Here is a 21,207-nt window from a genome sequence, read left to right as displayed (position 1 = left end):
AGCTCCCCTTGAGGTGGGGTGGGGGAGTGAATAATAATAAACTTTTATTTATACCCCACCCTCCCCGCCTAGGCAGGCTCAGGGCGGCTAACAAGACATGGTAAAACCATGATACAGAAAAACAATAGATAATATAATTAATAATTTAAACAATAAAACCAATAAAACAGTATGACATTAAAATACAGCCGAATGGCGTATAAGATGGCTCGGTATTACTGATCTTATCAGGAGTTCTGTCTTAAAAAGCTAGCTGGAAGAGGGCAGTTTTGCAGGCCCTACGGAACTGGTTAAGATCAACTGAATGCCTTCAGATGAATGAATGGGAAGACAGCAAGGATGGGGGGACACTCACCCAGAGCCTCCTTTTAGAACCCGTTGTATTTTTCTTCACAACAGGCCTTACTCCTAGTAAAAAATAAGTTTGACATCCCTGGTTTAAAATATAATATGGGGTAAATGTGAAGATCATCATGAAGATCATCATGATGAAGTAAAGCATCTGATTCATTTCAAAAAGTTTCGATAAGACCTACAAACTTCTCAATGGAGTCATCTGCAACAACTGGTTGTCACTGAAATTTGTTTCAAATGAAATTTCAAAATGAAATTTGAAACAAAAGAAATAGTCTTTACCTGCTAACAGAAGACAGAAACAGAAAAGGAGAGGAAAGTGACACTGAGGAGAGACATACAGCGTTTCAGCGCTAAGATTCTCTGCTGAGTTGCTACCTGCCTAATCTCAGGAGATGGGGCTCCGAAAGCTGGGTCTCTGAAGATCATTATAGCAGTCAGGTAGGTTTGTAAGGAAGTAAGTGATCCTTCAGGTATGCTGATCCCAAGCCATGAAAAGTAGTAAAGGTCAACAGCAGCACCCAGCAACAGACTAGGAGCCAGCATAGTCCAGCTAAGACTGGAGTGATATGAGTACTATGACCCATTTTTCTGAACATTTTTTCATGGGCAGCCTCATGTAGAGTGCATTGCAGTAATTTGGTCTATGGCATGTACCACAGGGGACAGATTTTTCCTACTCAGGAAAGGCAACAGCCGAGTAATCATTTGAAGCAGGTAAAAGCCATTCTGGGCCAAAGCTGCCACCTGCTTATCCTGGATCCAAGACTACTCCCAAACTATGGATCTATCCTCCAAGAGGAGTGCAACCACAACTCAAATGGGTGACACCTTGTCCCTATTGAACTTTCTGCTAACCAGTAGATATTCCATCTTGTCAGGATTAAGCTTCAGTCAGGATTAGCCTTCACCCACTCCAAAACTGTCTCCAGATACTGGCTCAGAGTTTCTACAGCATTCCTGGGATCGGCCAGAAGCACAACATAAGAGCTGAGTTTGATCCACATATTATTAACAACCCAATCCAAATTTCTGAATGACCTCACCCAGCAGTTAGTTGTATATGTTGAAAAGCACAGGGGACAAGATGGAGTGGTGTGGGATCCCACAATCCAAAGGACAGTTTCCCAGTGCCACCTTTGAAAACCTGCCCTCTAGGTAGGATATATTTGCACTAGGTACACTCACAAAGAAAGGCAATGTTAGCATGTAGAAGCCTAAGATTGCAACACTTTTGTGATTTTTTTTTTCATGCACTGATCTGTATAATATTGCCACAGCTAAATCCTGACTGATGGTTTTGACAAAAATAGCATTGTTCAGTCTATGATCTGATTGATTTTAGGCCATAAGTACTTAAACCTAATAAGGACAACAAATTTAATCCTCCCATCACCACTTTTAAACGTTAGCAATCACTCAGTTGATAAGACTCATCATAGTTAGACAAGATATTAATTTGATATTTCTGAAAGATCAATTAGAGTATGAAACATGCCCTGATAATATTCAAAGGAACATTTCCTGGTGATATTCATGACAGACAATTGGAATCAATGGATGTCTTTGCTTACATGTTTGTTCAATACTCTACTTGGTAGTTCCATCATGACTGCCCTCTGCAAAAACTGCATGGCGGGAATAAGAAAACCACAACTTGTAAGCAGTGTAAAGGCAGGCAGCATTTCAAAAAGTCAGAAGTACCGGTGTATAACAATTTACCCTCTTAGCATAGCAGAGGTAATGTGGTGCAGTCCACAAGGGAGGACTAGATTCCGATCCCCATTCTGACACACACACACACACACACAAAAAAATGATTTGGGTGACCTTGGGCCAATAACAATGTTTGAGCTTTGTTTATTTTACAGGTTGTGAGAATAAGATGGTATATTCTCCAAGTATGCTCTACTTTGCTGCTTAGAGGATGAGAAAGATACAAATGTGACCAACAAAATACATCACATGAAGCTGCATAACAGAATCTCAAAAAGAAAAAAAGAATTCTATAACACCAAAGTAGGGATGTACATTATTATAAATATAGGATACAACTATTCTTATTTAGAGATCCGCTCTGCAAGCCAATGACTGCCAAATTCACACCATGCTCCGTACTTATTGCTAAGGTGAAAGGTTTATTTAGGTTATCCAGTCCTACATTCAAGCACTGGATCAGTAGTGTTTGTTTTCACTGCCTAAACACTTTATACCTGCAGTCAATTTTAATACTTCCTACAGTACTGGCCCTTCATTGGCTAGAGAAAGTGCCATCTTCTCGCTCCAGAGCTTCCATAGAGCAGGGGCAATAACTGAGAAAACCCCACAGCCATGAAAGGACTGCAGCACATTAATTATATGGAGAAGATCCCAGTGTCAATCCATCTTTCTTCAGCTCAGCTCTTAGAATAACAGCTTTCTGGGAACACCCTTCTCCTTCCAAGTCCCTATGGAACAGTTGCAAGTCAGAGCAGACAATATTGGGCTAGATGTACTAATGGTACAACTGTGAGAGGCAACTTCATGGCTTCATATTTTTAAGTATTAAAAATAGTTTTAGCACATATAGTTTAAGAGCATTTCTTTTTCAATTTAATCTTTAGGAACTAATCCAGGAGCAAATCTTAGAATCATGCTGCGAATATTGTGTTCCCTACCAGAATCTAAATGGCACCCAGTTGAGTCATTTGTGTGAAAGTAGCCAAGTGCCCATCACAATTTTGTGCATTTTTTCCTGCTCTCTCTCCTATCGTTATATTTATGTATTCAAAAACCTCTATAGAATGTTGACTGATTGAAACAAGAATGTCTCAGTTTCACACTTAGGACCTGAGAGTACTTTAGAAATGTATTTCAAGACCCATGATGTCCTGTATAACAGGACTACCAAAAGTAGATACAGAAATTCATTTTTATTATAGACTTGGACATACAGTATTGGTATTTTTAAATAAACAAAGTCTAGATAGGTCTTTTTTCTAATGAAAAGAAAGAAAAAGCAAATGCTTGATACAGATCTTTTTAAAAACAAACAAACAAACAAGCCTGTGTTTCTAGTTAACAAAAGCAGGTCTGTCTTAGAGGGTAAATATTACTACAGTGATGCCTCCTGTTCAGGGTCAGCTTCATGTACTTGTAGCATAAGTCCCTGTTGTGCACGTTAGAAAATGTCTTAAGATGTTTTGTTTATAAAGCAGTACAATTTACTTTGTTGTACTGGATCACTCCTTCTCACTCTATCTTTAGGTTTCTTGGGATTAGGAAGAAGGAAGAAAGGAAACGTCTTGTTTGAGAAGGATCTCTGAATTCATTTTCTGTGCAAGGCCAGAAGTCTTGCTAAAAAGCATTCTAAGAAAAATGAAGGAAGGCTATCTAATAGTGTTGTAAATAAGGATAAGCAGAAGGAAAGTAAAATAATTGGTCAGAAATCACAGAGGCAGGATTCTGATCCACAATCCTTGATTAAGCCACTAACTGATTAAGCCTTGATTAAATCCCAGCTGTTTCCCATCTAGGCGGTGAGTAGATTTATGGAAATCAGATCAAACACTGGGAAAGAGATCAAATAAATCCAATCTCCTCCTCCGCATCCAGAAGGTAACTTGCAGAGAAGTAAAAGAGCCATGCTATACAGTCCACCCCCCAAAGCAGCAAGTCAGGTGGTATCAAGTCAAGTTGTAATTCCTGGAGATCTCCAAGTCTCATTTGGAGGCTGGTGAGCCTAGGCCTGGAAACAACCTCTGGGTGACTTGATACCACCTGACTTGCATGAGTCAACTAGACCCGGCTGACTGTTATTGTTCAACAGCAGTCATTCTGTGGTAGCCAGTGTGGTGCAGCAGTTAGAACTTCAGACTAGGGTCTGGAAGATCCAGGTTTGAATCCTCATCTTGCTCCGGAAGTTCATTGAATGATTTTGGAGTAGTCACATACTTTCAGCCCAACCTACCTCACAGGATTGTTGTGTGGATAAAGAGGAGGAGAGCAGAACAATGTAAGCCACTTCAGTCCCATTGTAGAGAAATGTGGGGTATAAATGAAATAAATAAATAATAAATATAGCTGAAGTTAGGGGGCAGACAGGTTGGTGAATGGCTGAAGAGAGAATGAAATAGGTAAAGGGGAGAGGATATGGGGTTTGCTCGTGGCATGGAAAAAGGAAATAGTGTGGGGAGAGGGATACAGGGGAAAGTGAGATGCCACCTTACAAGCCCTTGAGGAAAGCTCAAGAGAAGGGGGCAGATAATGGTAGTTTTTTTTAATTATTATTTATTTATCTATGACTTGTATCCCGCCCTTCCCACAAGTGGCTCAGGGCGGCTTCCAGCAATTGATCAACATAAAAATTAAACAATATTTAAATATATAAACCATTAAACATTTAAAACAGTTAAAACCTTAAAAACCAGTAAATGTTCCAAATACATATAAAACATAAAACAGAAGTCTGGCAAGCTACATTGAGTTCTCATCTTAGCTAGGTGTAGGCTAGCCGGAAGAGGGTCGTCTTACAGGCCCTGCGGAACTGGACAAGGTCCTGCAGGGCCCTCACCTCCTCCGGCAGCTGATTCCACCATGTAGGGGCCATAATGGAGAAAGCCCTTTCTCTGGTGGATTTCAAGCGGGCTTCTTTTGGCCCAGGGATAGTGAGGAGATTTTGTGTTCCCGACCTCAGTACTCTCTGGGGAACATGTGGGGAGAGATGGTCCTTCAGGTAGGCAGGTCCCAGGCCATATAGGGCTTTAAAGGTAATAACCAGCACCTTGTACCGGACTTGGTATATCACTGGAAGCCATTGCAGGGTCCGAAGACCTGGCCGAATGTGTCCCCACTTTGGGAGACCCGATAACAGCCGGGCCGTGGCATTCTGCACCAGCTGCAATTTCCGAGTTCGGGACAGGGGCAGCCCCATGTAGAGGGCATTGCAGTAGTCCAACCTCGAGGTGACCGTAGCATGGATCACTGTTGCTAGGTCGTCGCGCTCCAGGAAGGGGGCCAACTGCCTTGCCCGCCTAAGATGAAAAAACGCGGACTTGGCAGCGGCTGCTATCTGAGCCTCCATCTTTAGGGAAGGCTCCAATAGCACCCCCAAGCTCCTGACCCTGTCCGCCGCTGTCAGCGGCGCACCATCAAAAACTGGTAGGGGGATTCCTCCTCCCGGCCCATGGTGACCCAAGCAAAGGACCTCTGTCTTCGCAGGATTTAGCCTCAGCCCACTCAGTCTGAGCCACTCAGCCACGGCCTGTAGTGCCCAATCAAGATTTTCTGGGGCACAGACCGGCTGGCCGTCCATCAGTAGATAGAGCTGGGTGTCATCAGCGTACTGGTGACACCCTAGCCCGTACCTTCGGGCAATCTGGGCAAGAGGCCGCATGTAGATGTTGAATAACATTGGGGAGAGAACCGCCCCTTGGGGCACACCACAATCGAGTGTGCACCTCCGGGATAGCTCCCCCCCAATTGCGACCCTTTGTCCCCAACCTTCCAGGAAAGAGGAAAGCCACTGTAAGGCCAACCCCTGAATCCCCGCCTCGGCGAGGCGGCACGTCAGTAGCCGATGGTCGACCGTGTCGAACGCAGCCGACAGGTCTAACAGCATCAGCACCGCCGAGCCACCCCGATCCAGATGCTGTTGAAGGTCATCCACTAGGGCAACCAACACCGTCTCCATCCCATGTCCCGGGCAAAAGCCGGACTGAAATGGGTCAAGGATGGAAGCGTCCTCCAGGAAAGTCTGTAACTGCGTCGCCACTGCCCTCTCAATAAGTTTGCCAGGTTGGTTGTTGAGTGGGAAGGACATATGGTTGCCATCTCCAGGTTAGGAAATTTCTAGAGATTTGCGGCTGGAACCAGGGAAAGGTGGGGTTTGAAGAGGGGAGGAACCTAAAAGGGTATAATGCAATAGACTCCACCCTTCAAAGCAGCTATTTCCTTCACGGGAATTAGGGCTGTCAACCTCTAGGTGGGGGCTGCATATGACCCAGAATTACAAGTGTTCTCTGGAGGACAGAGATCAGATTTCCTCAAGAAAATGGCTGCTTTGGGGGGTGGACTGTATAGCATGGCTCTTTTACTGCTCTGCAAGTTACCTTCTGGATGCGGAGGAGGAGATTGGATTTATACTCAAAGGAGTCTCAGAGTGGCTTACAATCTTTCCCTTCCCTTCCCCACAACAGATACCCTGTGAAGTAGGTGAGGCTGAGAGAGCTCTGACAGAAACTGCCCTTGAGCAGAACAGCTTCTGATAAAGTTACAACTGACCTTCCAGCAGTGCATGTGGAGGAGTGGGGAATCAAACCCGGTTCTCCCAAATAAGAGTCCATGCACTTAACCATTACACCAAATTGGTTCTCTAGAGACAATATTCAATATACACTAAACTGGCTCTCTAGAGAAAATAATCACCCAGAATATTGTCTGAGAGGGTATCCAATCTAATTCTGTATTTTTTATTTGTTGTAAACCACTTTTAAGTTTGATTATCTTCATGGAGGAAAATCAAACAATAAAATAAATAAACACATCTCATTGGGTCATTTCTGACACCTGGTTGCAGTAATGTGTGGTGGTTACCCATGCAACATGCCAGCTCCACCATCTAAGCTAGCAACTCACCCCATGTTCCTGTATCATTGAACTCTGCAGAGCCTATGTTGATTACTTGAGGACTGCCAACCATATGGCTTACACATGCCAAACTGGAAAGCATGGCAATGTATAAATAGTCATTGGCATTGGAGGTGGGGGACAGCATTCAGAATGGATATGGAGGTAAGGCGTGCCATTTTATTTTTTACCTCATAACATTGTAATGGTATTTTGGTGTTAATTTGCTGTATTAAATAGTGTAAAAGAAACAAATGAAGAGAGAATACCAGAACAAAGATGGGAGAAAATAAAAAGTAATATACACAAATGAAAAAAAATGAAAAGGTATATTTGTACATTCTTGTTCCTAACCCCCATCCCTTACTTTATACATGAATGAAGTAGACCCATGAATAAATTACCATGGGTGGTCCATCATATCTAGTTTGGCTCTAAGAAAATGGGACAGGAGTGACGAAGGCTCAGTTGTAGTCCAATCTGTACAGGTCTTAGTGCAAGGTCTGAGGAACAAAGCAGGATATACAGTATGTTTTCTACAATGTCAAGTTGTACTGGTTATATGCTTTATATGGTCATTTTAAAACTTTGTCATAAATACATTGAGGTGGTGACAATCTAGCCATTTTTGTAAAACTGAGTATCATATTACACTGCAAACTAAATCCATAGTTTTGTACCAAATATTACCATCATCATCCCCTTACCTGTAAAATATGTGTTGACCGGGAGAGTACATTCTGGAAATTTATAATACCCATTTCCTGGGAAACGGATTCCTTTCACTACAGTTACACTTGATGCTGCAAAAGATGTATCCATTCTCTCCAGCTGATAGGTTGGAGGAGGCCCATTACTTTCTTGAGGTTCGTTCCAACTTATCTTTATGACTGTACTGTTTACTCCTTCTATGTGAGGGGCAGTTAGCTGTCTTGGAGCTATTTATATAAAAGAAAGAAAAAGAGAGATACATCCCTCCAGTTAAGATTGTCCAAACAATACTAGTTTATAGAATAAGCTTGAAATTTTTATTACATAATATTACGATTGGCCTCCCCTACTGTATATCTTACTGTGCTGATCTGCTGCACTGTCCTGCTGCACCATCTCATCATATTGTTCTGCTGGGCTATTTTGTTCTATTGAATAACTGTAATTTTATATAATATGTTCTTTTTATGTAATTTTGTTCTATTGAATAACTGTAACATGATTTTATTGTGATTTTATTGTTTGTGTTGTGCTCTGCCTTGAACCCCTACGGGGGAATGGGTGGAATATAAATAAACTAATAATAATAATAATATATTGTCACTGAGGAAAGCTGTATCCATTACAGTTTCAGCAGTAATTGTAAGTGGCTTTTGACCTCTATGTTGTCTACCAATTCAACCCACTGTTTTTTAATTGGTAAAAATTTCTAATGGCACCTATAAAATGTCCTGTTTGAATAATCAGAATTGCTGGGGTTTGCACCTTAACTGTTGACAAAGAATATTACCTTACACTACAGAAGCTGGTCTATGACTGTATTAATAAGTTACAGATAAATTCAACTGCCTCCAGGCATCTGTTGGAACTGTGAGACAGAGCTGAGGGTATTTCACATACTGGTGGCAACTCAACCCAGATCTCTAGATAAGCTCTCCCAGTGGCTTTATTTAGATGTTAAAAAGCACTGGGAACAACATAGAACATTGTGGGACCTCTTATGCCAGAGGCCAAGGAGTGATTACAGCCATATCTCAGCACCATACTGTGCATTGGGAAGTATATAATTTCTGCTTGGACAACATAAGATGTGTGCCTGAGGAAATTGTGTACAGTTTGTTGGGTCATTGTGAAATATCAAGAAACCTATTGTAAATGGAAGCCCCACACGTACCCCTGAGCTAATTTGCACATCACTGTCAGATATGGGATATATACCACTAGTTACTGAATATCCATGCAACAAATGACCGACATAGAGTTGTTAAGGTATCATTTCATGATATGCTGCACTATGAACCAATGGATATCACTATGACTTATATAGACCATGAAGTAATGATTCCACAGATATGAGTTGAAGTGATCAACAAGATAACTGTGAGCAGTAAGAGTAAGATCCAGGTGGACAGTCTTGTTGGTCTGAAGCAGCAAATCAGATTTTGAGTCCACTGGCACCTTTAAGACCAATAAAAGTTTATTCAAGGCATGAGCTTTTGTGTATGCACACCTTCAGACACACAGAAATGGAAACTAACATTTCATATATATAGGTGAACAACAAATTAGCATACAATGAAGATGTATATATACATACATACATATACATACATACATACATACATACAAGGACTAAATAGCAATAACAAGTTAAGGTTATAGGTAACAATATGTTTGGATTTAAGCACGGGGGAAACCAGTGCAGCAATAAAAAAATGTCAAAGTAGGAAATAGTATGGTTAGAATTGCTTATGAAGTAGAAATGAGTTAGTATTAATAGAACCTATAGGTGTTAATGAACACACACACACACCCTTTTACAGTTATGGGCTCACTCAGGTTACTCAACAGGTAGGTACGGTTAGGAGCCTGCTAAGGTCCACACAGGCTCTGCCAAAAAGAGATGCCAGAGAGAAAAGTGATCTGCCTGTTGGTCTCACAGAAACCAAGCCAGCCCTTCATAAATTTTAAGTTAAAGGCAAGCATCCTCCCATTGAGATATAGCACATCTCTGGAGAAGACCCTGCAGTGACCCCTGAGGCTGGTGATGTTAGAACCACTTGATATTCTTTTTTCAAAACACTGATCACTTTCAAGAAAGAGGATCAGTGCTGCTGGAACTTTGTATATTCTGTTGCAGCCAGGTGGGAAAATGAGGTCACCTCAGCAGGATGGGATAATCTTCCATACACCAAGCAGAGGGACACCTGGTGGTTGAATAAGAAACAGCACCCCTCACAGTGAGGGCAGCCTGGTCATGGACATACAAAAAGTTGCAGATTGTTAAATCAGCTGTACTAAACATATTACAGAGTCACTGAAACAATGCTAAATTCTAGATTGAAATGTTTCATTTCATTGTTATGTGCTCAGACATAGGCTATACCACTAATATAATATACTATAGTATACAATATTCATTTGGCGAATAATATGGACTAAATTATGCTTCTGGCAAATTACTTTGCTGTGTTGTGCTAAGAGTTCATTTTAAAGAGCTTCATTTACAATAAATTAATAACATATCCTTAAAGATTCTTGCATACAAGACCATTAGCATCCCTTTCACTTCCTCACATTAACCTGTAGTATGTTGCTATTACTTTTCCTACAACATGATAAAATATTACATTTGGCAGAGGGAATGATGGGAGACAAAAACCCACCAACCGTGCTATGCATTGTAAATTCTTGCTTGGACATCATTTATGACTTCACAATCTAATTAGTATCATACTGCTATGTTAAAAATTTACTGTGTTGAAATTGAAGTAGTGCCGTGTGAGGTCACAAGCCTTCTCCGCATAAGTAGTGCAAAGCGCTAATGAAATGCGGTATTAATGCACAGGTTTCAAAAGAAAACATGGCTTTACACTTGGAACTTCACCTTTGGAGCAAATCAGTCTATGTCAGCATTTTAAATGCAATTGCTGAGGTTGAGTCCTCTAGTTCAGCCTGAAGATGCTAAAGCAGAAATGCTAAAATTCATTATTTCTACAATGAACATATATTACTAACACTCTTTGACAACAATCACATCTTCCTTACATGTCCTCTTTTAATAAATGGGAGTTGCCTGCACTGTAATTATAGCATCTTTGCTACCCAAATTTGAAGCTTTTATAGGGCTGGTGCAATTAACTACTTAAATGCATTGTAACACTTGCTTCTCTGACAGGGAAGTATTGATTTTTTAATCATTTTCAAGTCTCCTCTAGCACAAATAAATGTACTACAGTTACAGTTAATGCACTGTGTACATGCATTAAACACTAGCATGACACAATTTATTATTTTGTGATATATGAAATAGAAACCCAACCTCTCAGAAAGTACTGTCTTTGGTATAACATTAGCATTGTAACTATCATGTCCTTGGTGATTCAGAATACTTGTGCTTCGAGGGAAGAGGCTGTACTTCAACAATTGAAACAGAAAAAAGTTTAGAGAATAAATCCCTGTGTCAACGCATTGTACAATAAAGATATGGAAGGCTAAAAGGCACAATATACATTTCCTAAAGGTGTCACTGTGGTACTTGAAGGAAGAGATGATAATTTTGCCTATTTGGTCCTACTCTTTTCAAATACATGTCAAAGCATGCTATATTTTAACAAAATGTGCTATGTTTTGCATATTTTAGTTGTGTACTTGTAATATTTTTCAAGACAACATATTTTGATATGGTTTAAAGCTAAAACAGTATTTTAAACACCTATGATTCCCGTGTGCCATTGTGAAGCAGAGGGCACAGCAAGAATCAACACAACAGATGGTCCATACAGTTTTATGTCCAAGATATATCATATAGAGATGTTTCTATATTGGTCACTATAAGCAAGCTTTTCTGATGTGTGGGTGTGTGTGCATGCATGTGTGCATTATGTATGTATGAAAAATATAATGCTGGTATGTAAAGAGCAGTTAACTTTGTTTGGTTTGAAACAATATCATTTTAGTTTCAGAAGCTAAGACAGATGCCAGCATTTCACTGCGAACAGATGGTAATTCCATCTAATAGTGCATCTCTGTATTAGTAAGGTCTGTTGTGTATACAAACAGTAATAAACACTAGGTGAGGATCAAAATAAATTTTAATTGTTGACATTAAATTCTGGCAGCCATGCTTCTAAGGATAGCATATTCTTTTCGCAAATCTGTCAGGTTAACTAATGCATCTGCTAAAGCTTTCCTAGAGCCTGTCAGGTTGTAAGGCTAATAAAAATGCATTTGCATGATAGCTACAAAACTTTACTGGTCTCCTTCTCTTTCATGTTTTCATATTAAAAGGTAACTCTCCATGAATTATCAATGGCACTTCTGTATTCTGTACTTTTTGGGCTTTTGTTTTCAGTGTGTTTGTGGCAATGCACAACCCCAAATAGCAAACCTTTCTATTATTATTTTGAAAATGACAAGGGCTTTGTTTGTAGAACAAGTCCAGCAGGAACTCATTTGCATATTAGGTCACATCGACTGATATCACCATTGTTTTACATAGGGCTTTTATAGAAAAAAGCCCAGCAGGGATTAATTTGCATATTAGGCCTCACCCCCTGACACCAAGCCAGCTGGAACTGTGTTCCTGCTAAAAAAAAAAAAGTCCTGAAAATAACACTATGGATACATCTATACTTCAGCTGTTGCTCATTAGAACCATAACCATTTGAATAATTCCAGATCTGGTAAGTTGGTATGCAAAAACCTTCCTGTCTGATTCTCAGCACAGTCATCCAGTGTGTTGATTATTGTCATGTGCTCCAAATGCCATATTTCCTAATCAAGACAGCAATGAAAAGTACACTAATTTTCTCATTCCGCTTCATTACAACTTAGTGAGATAGCTTGTTAGCATTCCCATTGTACAGAAGGGGAACTGAGGAGAAGCATCAGTGAAACAGCAGAACAGTGACACTCCTTGGTCTTTATTTGTCATATTTACATCCTGATTTTGTATCATAAGGCCTGCAGAGTGGCTTACAATGTTTTCAAGATAGTCATCTTATCCTCCCTACACACAGTCATACTATATCATGCCCAGGGCTTTTTTTGGTAGAAAAAGCCCAGCAGGAACTCATTTGAATATTAGGCCACACAGCCTGGTGTCACCATTGTTTCACACAGGGTTTTTTTTTGTAGAAAAAGTCCAGCAGAAAATCATTTGCATGTCTGACCACACCCCCTGATACCAAGCCAGCCAGAACTGTGTTTCTGTGTAGTCCTGCTCAAAAAAGGCCTCGATTAAGCCCCTGCTGCTCTATCTAAATTGTAATGCGGAGGGGGGTTGGAATAAAATTTTCTGGGTAATGCATTCTCTAGCCCCTTCCTCTCTGAACTAAAGGTCTTTAATGTCCTGGGAGCCTTGCAGAAAGATACCAGACAGTGCACTGATTAGTACTGAATGCTATCTGCCAGATCACACTGATGCAATGTTTGTTGGCAAAAAGAATCTAGTTCCTAGGGTTGCCTTCATTCAGAAAGTATGCCTATACCTTTAAGAGCTCCATGTGCTAGATGAGGCTTCCACCATTATATTTCCTCATTCCTCCACTGATCCCCTTCTTCCACTACAAATTCCATAACCATTTTGACAACAAGTGAACAGAAAATACAAACAGTACAGCTAACTTACAGCCTTGAAGCATTTATTTGATTTTATTTGATTATTTATTTAAAATATTTTATGCTGCCTTTCCACCTAAATAGTGTTCCCCAAGATGACAAACATTAAAACATTAAAACAGAATTTAAAATTAAAACAGAATTTAAAATAAATTCTATACAAATAATTTAATAAGGACATCTAAAAACACATAACATCACAACATGGGAAGAAGACAGTTATTGGGAGTATGCCAAACAAAACAAAAAAAATCTTCATCTGCTGACAGAAGACAACAATAGGGGGAGACAGATGAATATCTCTGGGTTCCAAAGTTTTGGCACAACAAGAAGGACCTTTCTTGGGTTGCTACTTATCTAGCCTCAGATGGTCAAGGCACCCAAATGATGTTACTTCCATGTGATGTCATCATGACAATGTTGCACACAGCAACATCGCCCTGCCCTCCTCACTCTCAGAAGACTCCTTTCCACCCACCACTGGCTGGGTAAGTAGACCAGGCTACTTTATAAGGAGTTGAAGGAGGTGAAAAGCACCCTGGCCACCACTGCCATCTGTTTACCCAACAGCAGGCCTGGATCCAGTAGCACTCCCAAGCGATGAAGTTGCTTCTTTAGGAGAGTGAAACCCCATCCAGAACAGAAAATATTCTATTTCTTCAGCAAAATCTTCCCCCCACCAGTAGTACCTCCTTTTTTTCAGGATTAAATTTCAATTTCATTAGCCCTCATCCATTCCATAACTTCCCTCAAGCACTTGTTCACCATTTCCACAGTCTCCCTGAAATCTGCTGGAAGTGTATGATAGAGCTGAGTGCCATCTGCAATTGGTGGCAATTCAGCCCAAATCTCCAGATGACCTATCCTAACAGCTTTACATAGATGTTAAAAATCATGGGGGACAAAGGAAACTTGCAGGACCTTGTAAGTCAGAAGCAGTCCTTCAGCACCACTCTCTCAAACCTGCCTTTGAGGTAGGACCAAAACCACTGCAGAACAGTGTCTTTGAGGCAGGATAAGTATAAGTCCACTCTCAGAGAGGGTGGGATAGAAATCTAAAGTAATAAATAAATAAATATCTTTGAGATAGGACCAAAACCACTGCAGAACAGTGCATCCCAGCCCCAACAACAACAGGAAGTCCAAAAGCATGCCATGATTAATAGTCTGTAAAGCTGCCAAGAGGTCTAGGAGAAATAATAGGGTCGAGCTACCCCTGTCCATCTACCAGCACTGGTCCACATTTTGTTCCACACTTCCGATGTAAAACACTAGTGCAGGTTCACAATTTTGCTCCACATTTCCAGTGCAAAATAGTAGTAGAAGAAGAAGACATTGGATTTATATTCCGTCCTCCACTCAAGAGTCTCAGAGCGGCTCACAATCTCCTTTATCTTCCTCCCCCACAATAGACACCCAGGGAGGTGGGTGAGGCTGAGAGGACTCTCACAGCAGCTGCCTTTTCAAGGACAACCTCTGCCAGAGCTATGGCTGACCCAAGGCCATTCCAAGCAGGTACAAGCGGAGGAGTGGGGAATCAAACCCGGTTCTCCCAGATAAGAGTCCGCACACTTAACCACTACACCAAACTGGCTCTCCAGTAGCATATCCATTAACTGTTTTAGACCCTTCCGAAAAATCCTCTGCTCAGAATCAATATGTAAAATAAGTCTTCAAAAAAACACGTTTTACCAGTTCATTTTATCATAAGCATGTAGAACCATATTTCTTTTAAAAAAAAAAAATCAATGCAATGGTATTTTTTTCAAAAAAATCCCGAAAAATATATTGCTTCCACCATATGGGACAACCAACGACTCACCAACCGATTTAAGATGCAGCATATTGAGCTGACCATATGTTACAGTGCTGTTGAATGGCTGAGTGATTCATGCCCGTCACATTCTAGTATATCAATTAAAGCTCCTTGAAGTCTGCATGATTTGTGTCTCTGTTATTAAACCCTGCTAATTCATCCCACTTACACATCTGTTATAAATCTCTAGGAGTGCTGCATGATTCATGGCAATCTGTGAGCATGGTACAGCAAATTCTTCTCCTTGTAATTAACAGTAAATTGTTTTACTGCCATGCAATGAATTTTTCAGTTATATTGCAAATGAACTCCTAAATGCATGGCTCTTTCCTAAGAACTGACTTATATCATTAGGCAATTAAAAAGTATTGCTTTGAACCAAAAGCTTTTAATCAAGAGAAATACAACTTAAACTCAGTCTAAAGACCATGCAAATTTGACATACTGGCAAAAGAATAATTTGTGCAATTTCCTGAGGAATGAAATATGTTCTTTGGGGAGAACAAACAAATAAGTTTTGGCTTTTAGCAGTAGTACACAAAGAACAACCAATCTGTAGCTGAAGAACACTTGGCAAGAGAAGATACCAAGCAGATACTGTTTATCTCAGGAGTTATTTAAATCATCTGTCATTACCAAATTCTCAGATTATGTTTCATGTCCCTAATTGGAACACAGTGGCTATATTCTTGAAATAAGTAATTGGATAACTGAGCAAGCAAAATCATCACAGGATTCCAGTGTTGTTCAAGAGTTTCAGTCAAAGGTGAAGCCAATTCATTTAAGCTTTGTCTCTGAAGCTTCCTGAAGAGGCTTTGATTCCCCCACCTTCCTAGTCTAATTCTTGGCAGCAGTCTCAAATTCATGAGTTCATACATCAAGTCAGTGGTCTAACAACAAATGAAATTAAATTCAAAGAAGGGGACTAATTGAAGGACAGCAACCCAAACTGTTTGGGTACCCCCTCCCCATGTGTGTGTGTGTGTACATATGTGTGTGTGTGGAATGACAAATTTGCATGACAATTTCCCTTTTTTAGAATGGAGCAGAAAGAAAACTTAATGAGGGATTATTCAAGGCAGTATGAACAAAATGCATTCATAACAGGAACAAAGATTATGAAACAACAAAACCCAGCAACTGCTGAGAAAGAAGGGGATGATTGGTTTATGCATTATGAATAAAAGGTAGAAAAATATTTATATTAGTATTCACTAATTACTATATATACAAGATTGCTGTAATTAAAATTATAAATTAACATATTAAGAGTGCCTGTTTAATCACTTTGGGTCCCATTCACAATGGCAGACTTTTATGTACTTGCATGCAAAGCAATATGTATTTTCAGAGCAGAGGCAAACAGCCTGCGTATTTTACCTTTAATAGAGAAAGAAAAAAATCTAATGCACCACTAATTACCAGTTAATTGGATATGGGTGGTTTTTAAAACTGTGATAGAGCACTGAAAGTACTGAAAATTCAGACATAGTCAGTGGTGGTGGGTTTTTTTAAAAAATATCATTTTAAGGCACTACAAATAACATTGGAAACTGTAACATATGAACAGATACCAGAAAAAAACCCAATGTATCTTTTAGTTTCTAGAATTTATTTTAAAAAGTATGGTATTTGTAGTATGTTATTTTAATTGTATCCAAATTATAAACAGATAGAAACTGATTATTTGCCAGATAGGATTGCTACAGGAAGAAGAAACATCAAGATAGAAATCATGTGTGTAACTCTTGGGAGGTGCTGAATTACGAAATTCGTCCTGAGAAATACAAAGAGGTCTCTCATTGATGGTAGTAGCAAATACTGTGTACCGAATGCCCTGTGCTGCACCTGAGGGCTGGGCAGAGAAAGGCCGCAGAAAGGAGAAATCCATTGAGTCCCATGGATAGTCCATTTTCCTCCAGCTCACAGATTGTTTAACGCATATCAGTCATTTCAGGAGGTCCTACAACTTATTAACGAATTAAAAATTAATAAGTCACCAGGTCTGGATGGCATACATCCAAGAGTTCTGAAAGAACTCAAAGTTGAACTTGTGGATTTCCTGACAAAAATATGTAATCTTTCATTGAAATATGCCTCCATTTCTGAGGACTGGAAGGTAGCAAATGTCACCCCCATCTTTAAAAAGGGTTACAGAGAAGATCCGGGAAATTACAGGCCAGTCAGTCTGACTTAAATATCGGGAAAGTTGGTAGAAACCATTATCAAGGACAGAATGAGTAGGCACATTGAAGTTTCAGCATGGGTTCTATAAGGGAAGATCTTGCCTCACTAACCTGTTACAGTTCTTTGAGGGGGTGAACAAACATGTGGACAAAGGGGACCCAATAGATGTTGTTTACCTTGACTTCCAGAAAGCTTTGATAAAGTTCCTCATCAAAGGTTACTTAGTAAGCTTGAGAGTCACGGAGTAAAAGGACAAGTCCTCTTGTGGATCAAAAACTAGCTAATTAATAGGAAGCAGAGAGTGAGTATAAATGGGCAGTCTTCGCAGTGGAGGACGGTAAGCAGTGGAGTGCTGCAGGGCTCAGTACTGGGTCCCATGCTCTTTAACATGTTCATTAATTATTTGGAGTCGAGAGTAAGCAGTGAAATTGCCAAGTTTGCAGATGACACTAAATTGTTCAGGATGGTGAAAACCAGAGAGGATTGTGAGGCACTCCAAAGGGATCTGTTGAGGCTGGGTGAGTGGGTGTCAACATGGCAGATGAGGTTCAATGTGGCCAAGAGCAAAGTAATGCACATTGGGGCCAAGAATCCCAGCTACAAATACAAGTTGATGGGGTGTGAACTGGCATAGACTGACCAAGAGCTCTGCAAAACACCCTACAGACTATAAATTGTAGAAAGTCACAGAACAACCAGCACATTACAGAGAACAATCAGCACAGTCAACAACCATCTTCCTTATCTTCACACCCCTTCCAACCCTCCCAGCAATTAACACAGAACAATGGTCACATTCAACAGCCAGTTTCCTTATCACTACCCTTCCAGGAAGCCCCACCAAACAATGGGCACATCCACAAACCTATTACCCTTTCATCACACCTCCAGCCTATAAATAGCAGCTCTCCAGCAGCCCTGGCCCCACTCAATGCACAGCAGCCAAGAAGGTCAGAGCGCCTGCTCCGGCTGCAACGCCACTGAGGATGTTCTCCGCAGCTGAGAACGAAATGTCTGGAAGGAAAACTTTCTCCAGTAGAACATGGCACTTGAGCCCGAAAGATTCTACAAACCCTAATAATATTATTTATTAATTTAAAACAGTTATCAGTGGCTTTCTACCTTGAGGAATTCAAGGCAACTCACAGCATAAATTTAAAATATATATATATATATATAAATAAATAAGAAACCACAGTTTAATTTTAAAAAATAAAACAAAATATATAAAGAACTCTAGAAGACCACATATCCATTCCTGAAAGACAGCGTTTTAACAGATACCAAAAGAGACAAATCATGCCTGCATTCCAAAATCATGTAATACTCATGCATTCAAAGGTGTTCATATTCTGGAATATTTCAAAATCACTCTTAAATCACCTGCAAGTGCTAATAGCATAGCTTCATTCACATCCATGAAAGCGTAAATTATTTCTCATTCAAACTACAAAAAATCTGCTGTAATCAATAACCATACCTGCATCCAGTGGGAATCTGGAATCTGCCTGTAAATCTGAAACCTAAACTGACAGTTACATAGTCTGGATAGCATATTGGATGGGCCCTATATGAACAGCTAGCATCACTCTCATTTAAATATAAAATGGGATTTGTAGAAATATTTGTATACTGTGATCCAATGAAACTAATTTATGCATCACTGCTTTGCAGGGAATAAGTGAGGACTCAGAGGGTTCACCCATTGCACAAGCACCTCTCCTTGTGCCAGTTCAGTCCTGACAATCCTTCTGTTGTGCAGGTTTTGCACGGCAACACCTACACAGATGGGCCTGTCATGCCCCCTGAATGTCTAAATATTCACTTTTGCTTTGACACTTGAGCAAGAGACAATAACCAAATGGCTATCTTCTCTCAGCCACCAGCTGTTCACCACTGGCAACAAAGACAGCAGGAATATTCAAGGGAGCCTCAGTCCCAGATTCTAACAGTAATATCAGATGAGTCCCCAAAGAAAATAATTACTCTCATCCACTCCTTTTTACATCCTTACTTTAAATTCCAGAAACCTCCACAGCCAGAAACATAAATGTCTTCTAGTATTACAGATGTGACCGTGAACAAATACACATGAAGAACTTTACATCAGATTGGAAAGTTCAGGTATATTTTAGAAGAAGAAGAGGAGGAGATTGGATTTATACCCCACCCTTTACTACCCAAAGGAGTGTCAGAGTGCTTTATAATCTCCTTCCCCTTCCTACAATAGACAACCTGTGAGGTAGCTGGGGCTGAGAAAGCTCTCCCAATAACTGCTGTTGAGCACAATAGCTCTGAGAGAGTTATGACTGACCCAAGGTCACTCCAGCAGTTGTATTTGGAGGAGTGGAGAATCACACCCAGTTTTCCCAGATAAGAGTCTCCATGCTTAATCACTACAGCAAACTAGCTCACTTGCAAATGATATTTGATCACTATATCTATACCCAGAGCTTGATATGCATATGCCTGGTACCTTTTAACAGACTGAAAAAGATGCTATGAATCCAAAGTCAGTGCATTCCCTGCAATTCCTGTTTTATGCAGATTCCAAACCCACATCCTCAAAATTATCTTAAGAATATAAGACACCCATTAAGGCTGCATCTTTCTGAACTGCTGAAAAAATGGAGGAGAGAGACTTCCGGCAATGGCGGAGTGAAGCGGACTCCTTCTCAGTGCGCGGGCAGGGTGTTCTGTTTGGTGGGAGATTGAGGGGGCCCACTATTTGTGGACACCCCTAACGGAGCTGTCTGAGACGCTCCGAAGTCCGGGGAGCTGCTGGATGTGAGGGAGAGACGAAGGTTTCTCCCCCAGGACTGGCTTCCCCTTTGACCGTTTCCCAACCAACACTGATGTGCCCAGCTGTGCCGCCGGAAAGGGGAGAGGAGAGGAAGCGTAAACTCCTTTCAGCTTACCTAGAAAGGTGCTTTCCTATATCTGGATCTTCATTCCTCGTAGCGTCAGGTTCCCTTGCAAGCCGCGGAAGAAGAACTTAAAAGAAGCCCGCCGGTGAGCGGTTTTGTTTGAAGTAGTGGGAGTGAGGTGGAGTTGGTGAGTGTGCGGCGGCAAATGGCGGAGTGCGGGTGCTCGGGCGAGAGCGAGGCACGTAGTTGTTTTTCTTAACTTTTGGTGGATCGGCTGAGCGGCGTGGTGAACGAGTGGCTCTAAAACGTTCTTTTTTGGAGGGGGAAGAAGCAAACTGGGGGCGAGACGAACTGAGTTTGTTGGGTTATTTTCCTTTTTCCTGCTGGATTTGGTGGGGGCGATCGGGGGAGAGACGGAGGGCGAGGTGCAATGGCCGATTCGAGCCGAAGAGGGACTGAGGCGGAAGTTTAGAAAGTGCAGGAACCGGCCGGAATCTGAACGGTATTTTGTGTGAAACTTTCCCCACCTTGACTCTGACTCTTTTTGGACTCCTCCGTTCTTGGTTCCCCTTCCCCTCTCTAAGCAATTGTTACTGAAGATCGGCTTCTTTCCAGACAGATTTTATTATTATTTGTGACAAGGATCAGCTTTGTTCCCTGTGTTTCTGCGCTCTAGAGCCAACTGCAGGCTGGCTGAAAGGGTAGAGTGGTAGTTTTTAGCAGCTATGGCTGTGGCTACGCTCTATTGAAGATTTTGGGTGCTTTTTGGATTATAAAATGCCTTTTGCTTAGCCACCTTGGAACTTTCCCTCTTCCGTCTGATCTGCGTTTATGGGTTTCTGAGTTAACTGCAAGCTGTTTAAAAGGGTAGAGCTGTAGCTTTTAGCAGCTATAGCTGTGGCTACACTCTATTGAAGATCTTGGGTGCCTATTGGATTACAGTTTACTCTCTCCAAGTTACTTTGGGAACTTTGTTTGCCTCTTCTGAACTGTACTCTTGCTTTTATGAACTGTACTCCTGCTTTTATGAACTACCTTTGGAGC

At 40.8% G+C, this 21,207-nt stretch overlaps 1 protein-coding gene across 1 annotated transcript in view; it reads right to left on the bottom strand.

The window, feature by feature from the left end:
* The window catches only part of USH2A (usherin), a 1,244,521-nt gene that overhangs the window by 900,705 nt on the left and 322,609 nt on the right, over positions 1–21,207 (bottom strand). Inside the window, exon 21 of the mRNA XM_060246775.1 lies at positions 7,668–7,898. Within this exon, the coding sequence (XP_060102758.1) occupies positions 7,668–7,898 (231 nt within the window). The remainder of the gene's footprint in view (positions 1–7,667; positions 7,899–21,207) is intronic.

Source organism: Heteronotia binoei, chromosome 1, assembly GCF_032191835.1.
Source record: "Heteronotia binoei isolate CCM8104 ecotype False Entrance Well chromosome 1, APGP_CSIRO_Hbin_v1, whole genome shotgun sequence".
NCBI lineage: Eukaryota > Metazoa > Chordata > Lepidosauria > Squamata > Gekkonidae > Heteronotia > Heteronotia binoei.
Note: the sequence above shows the minus strand (reverse complement) of the source record. Positions and strands in the feature narration are given on the sequence as shown.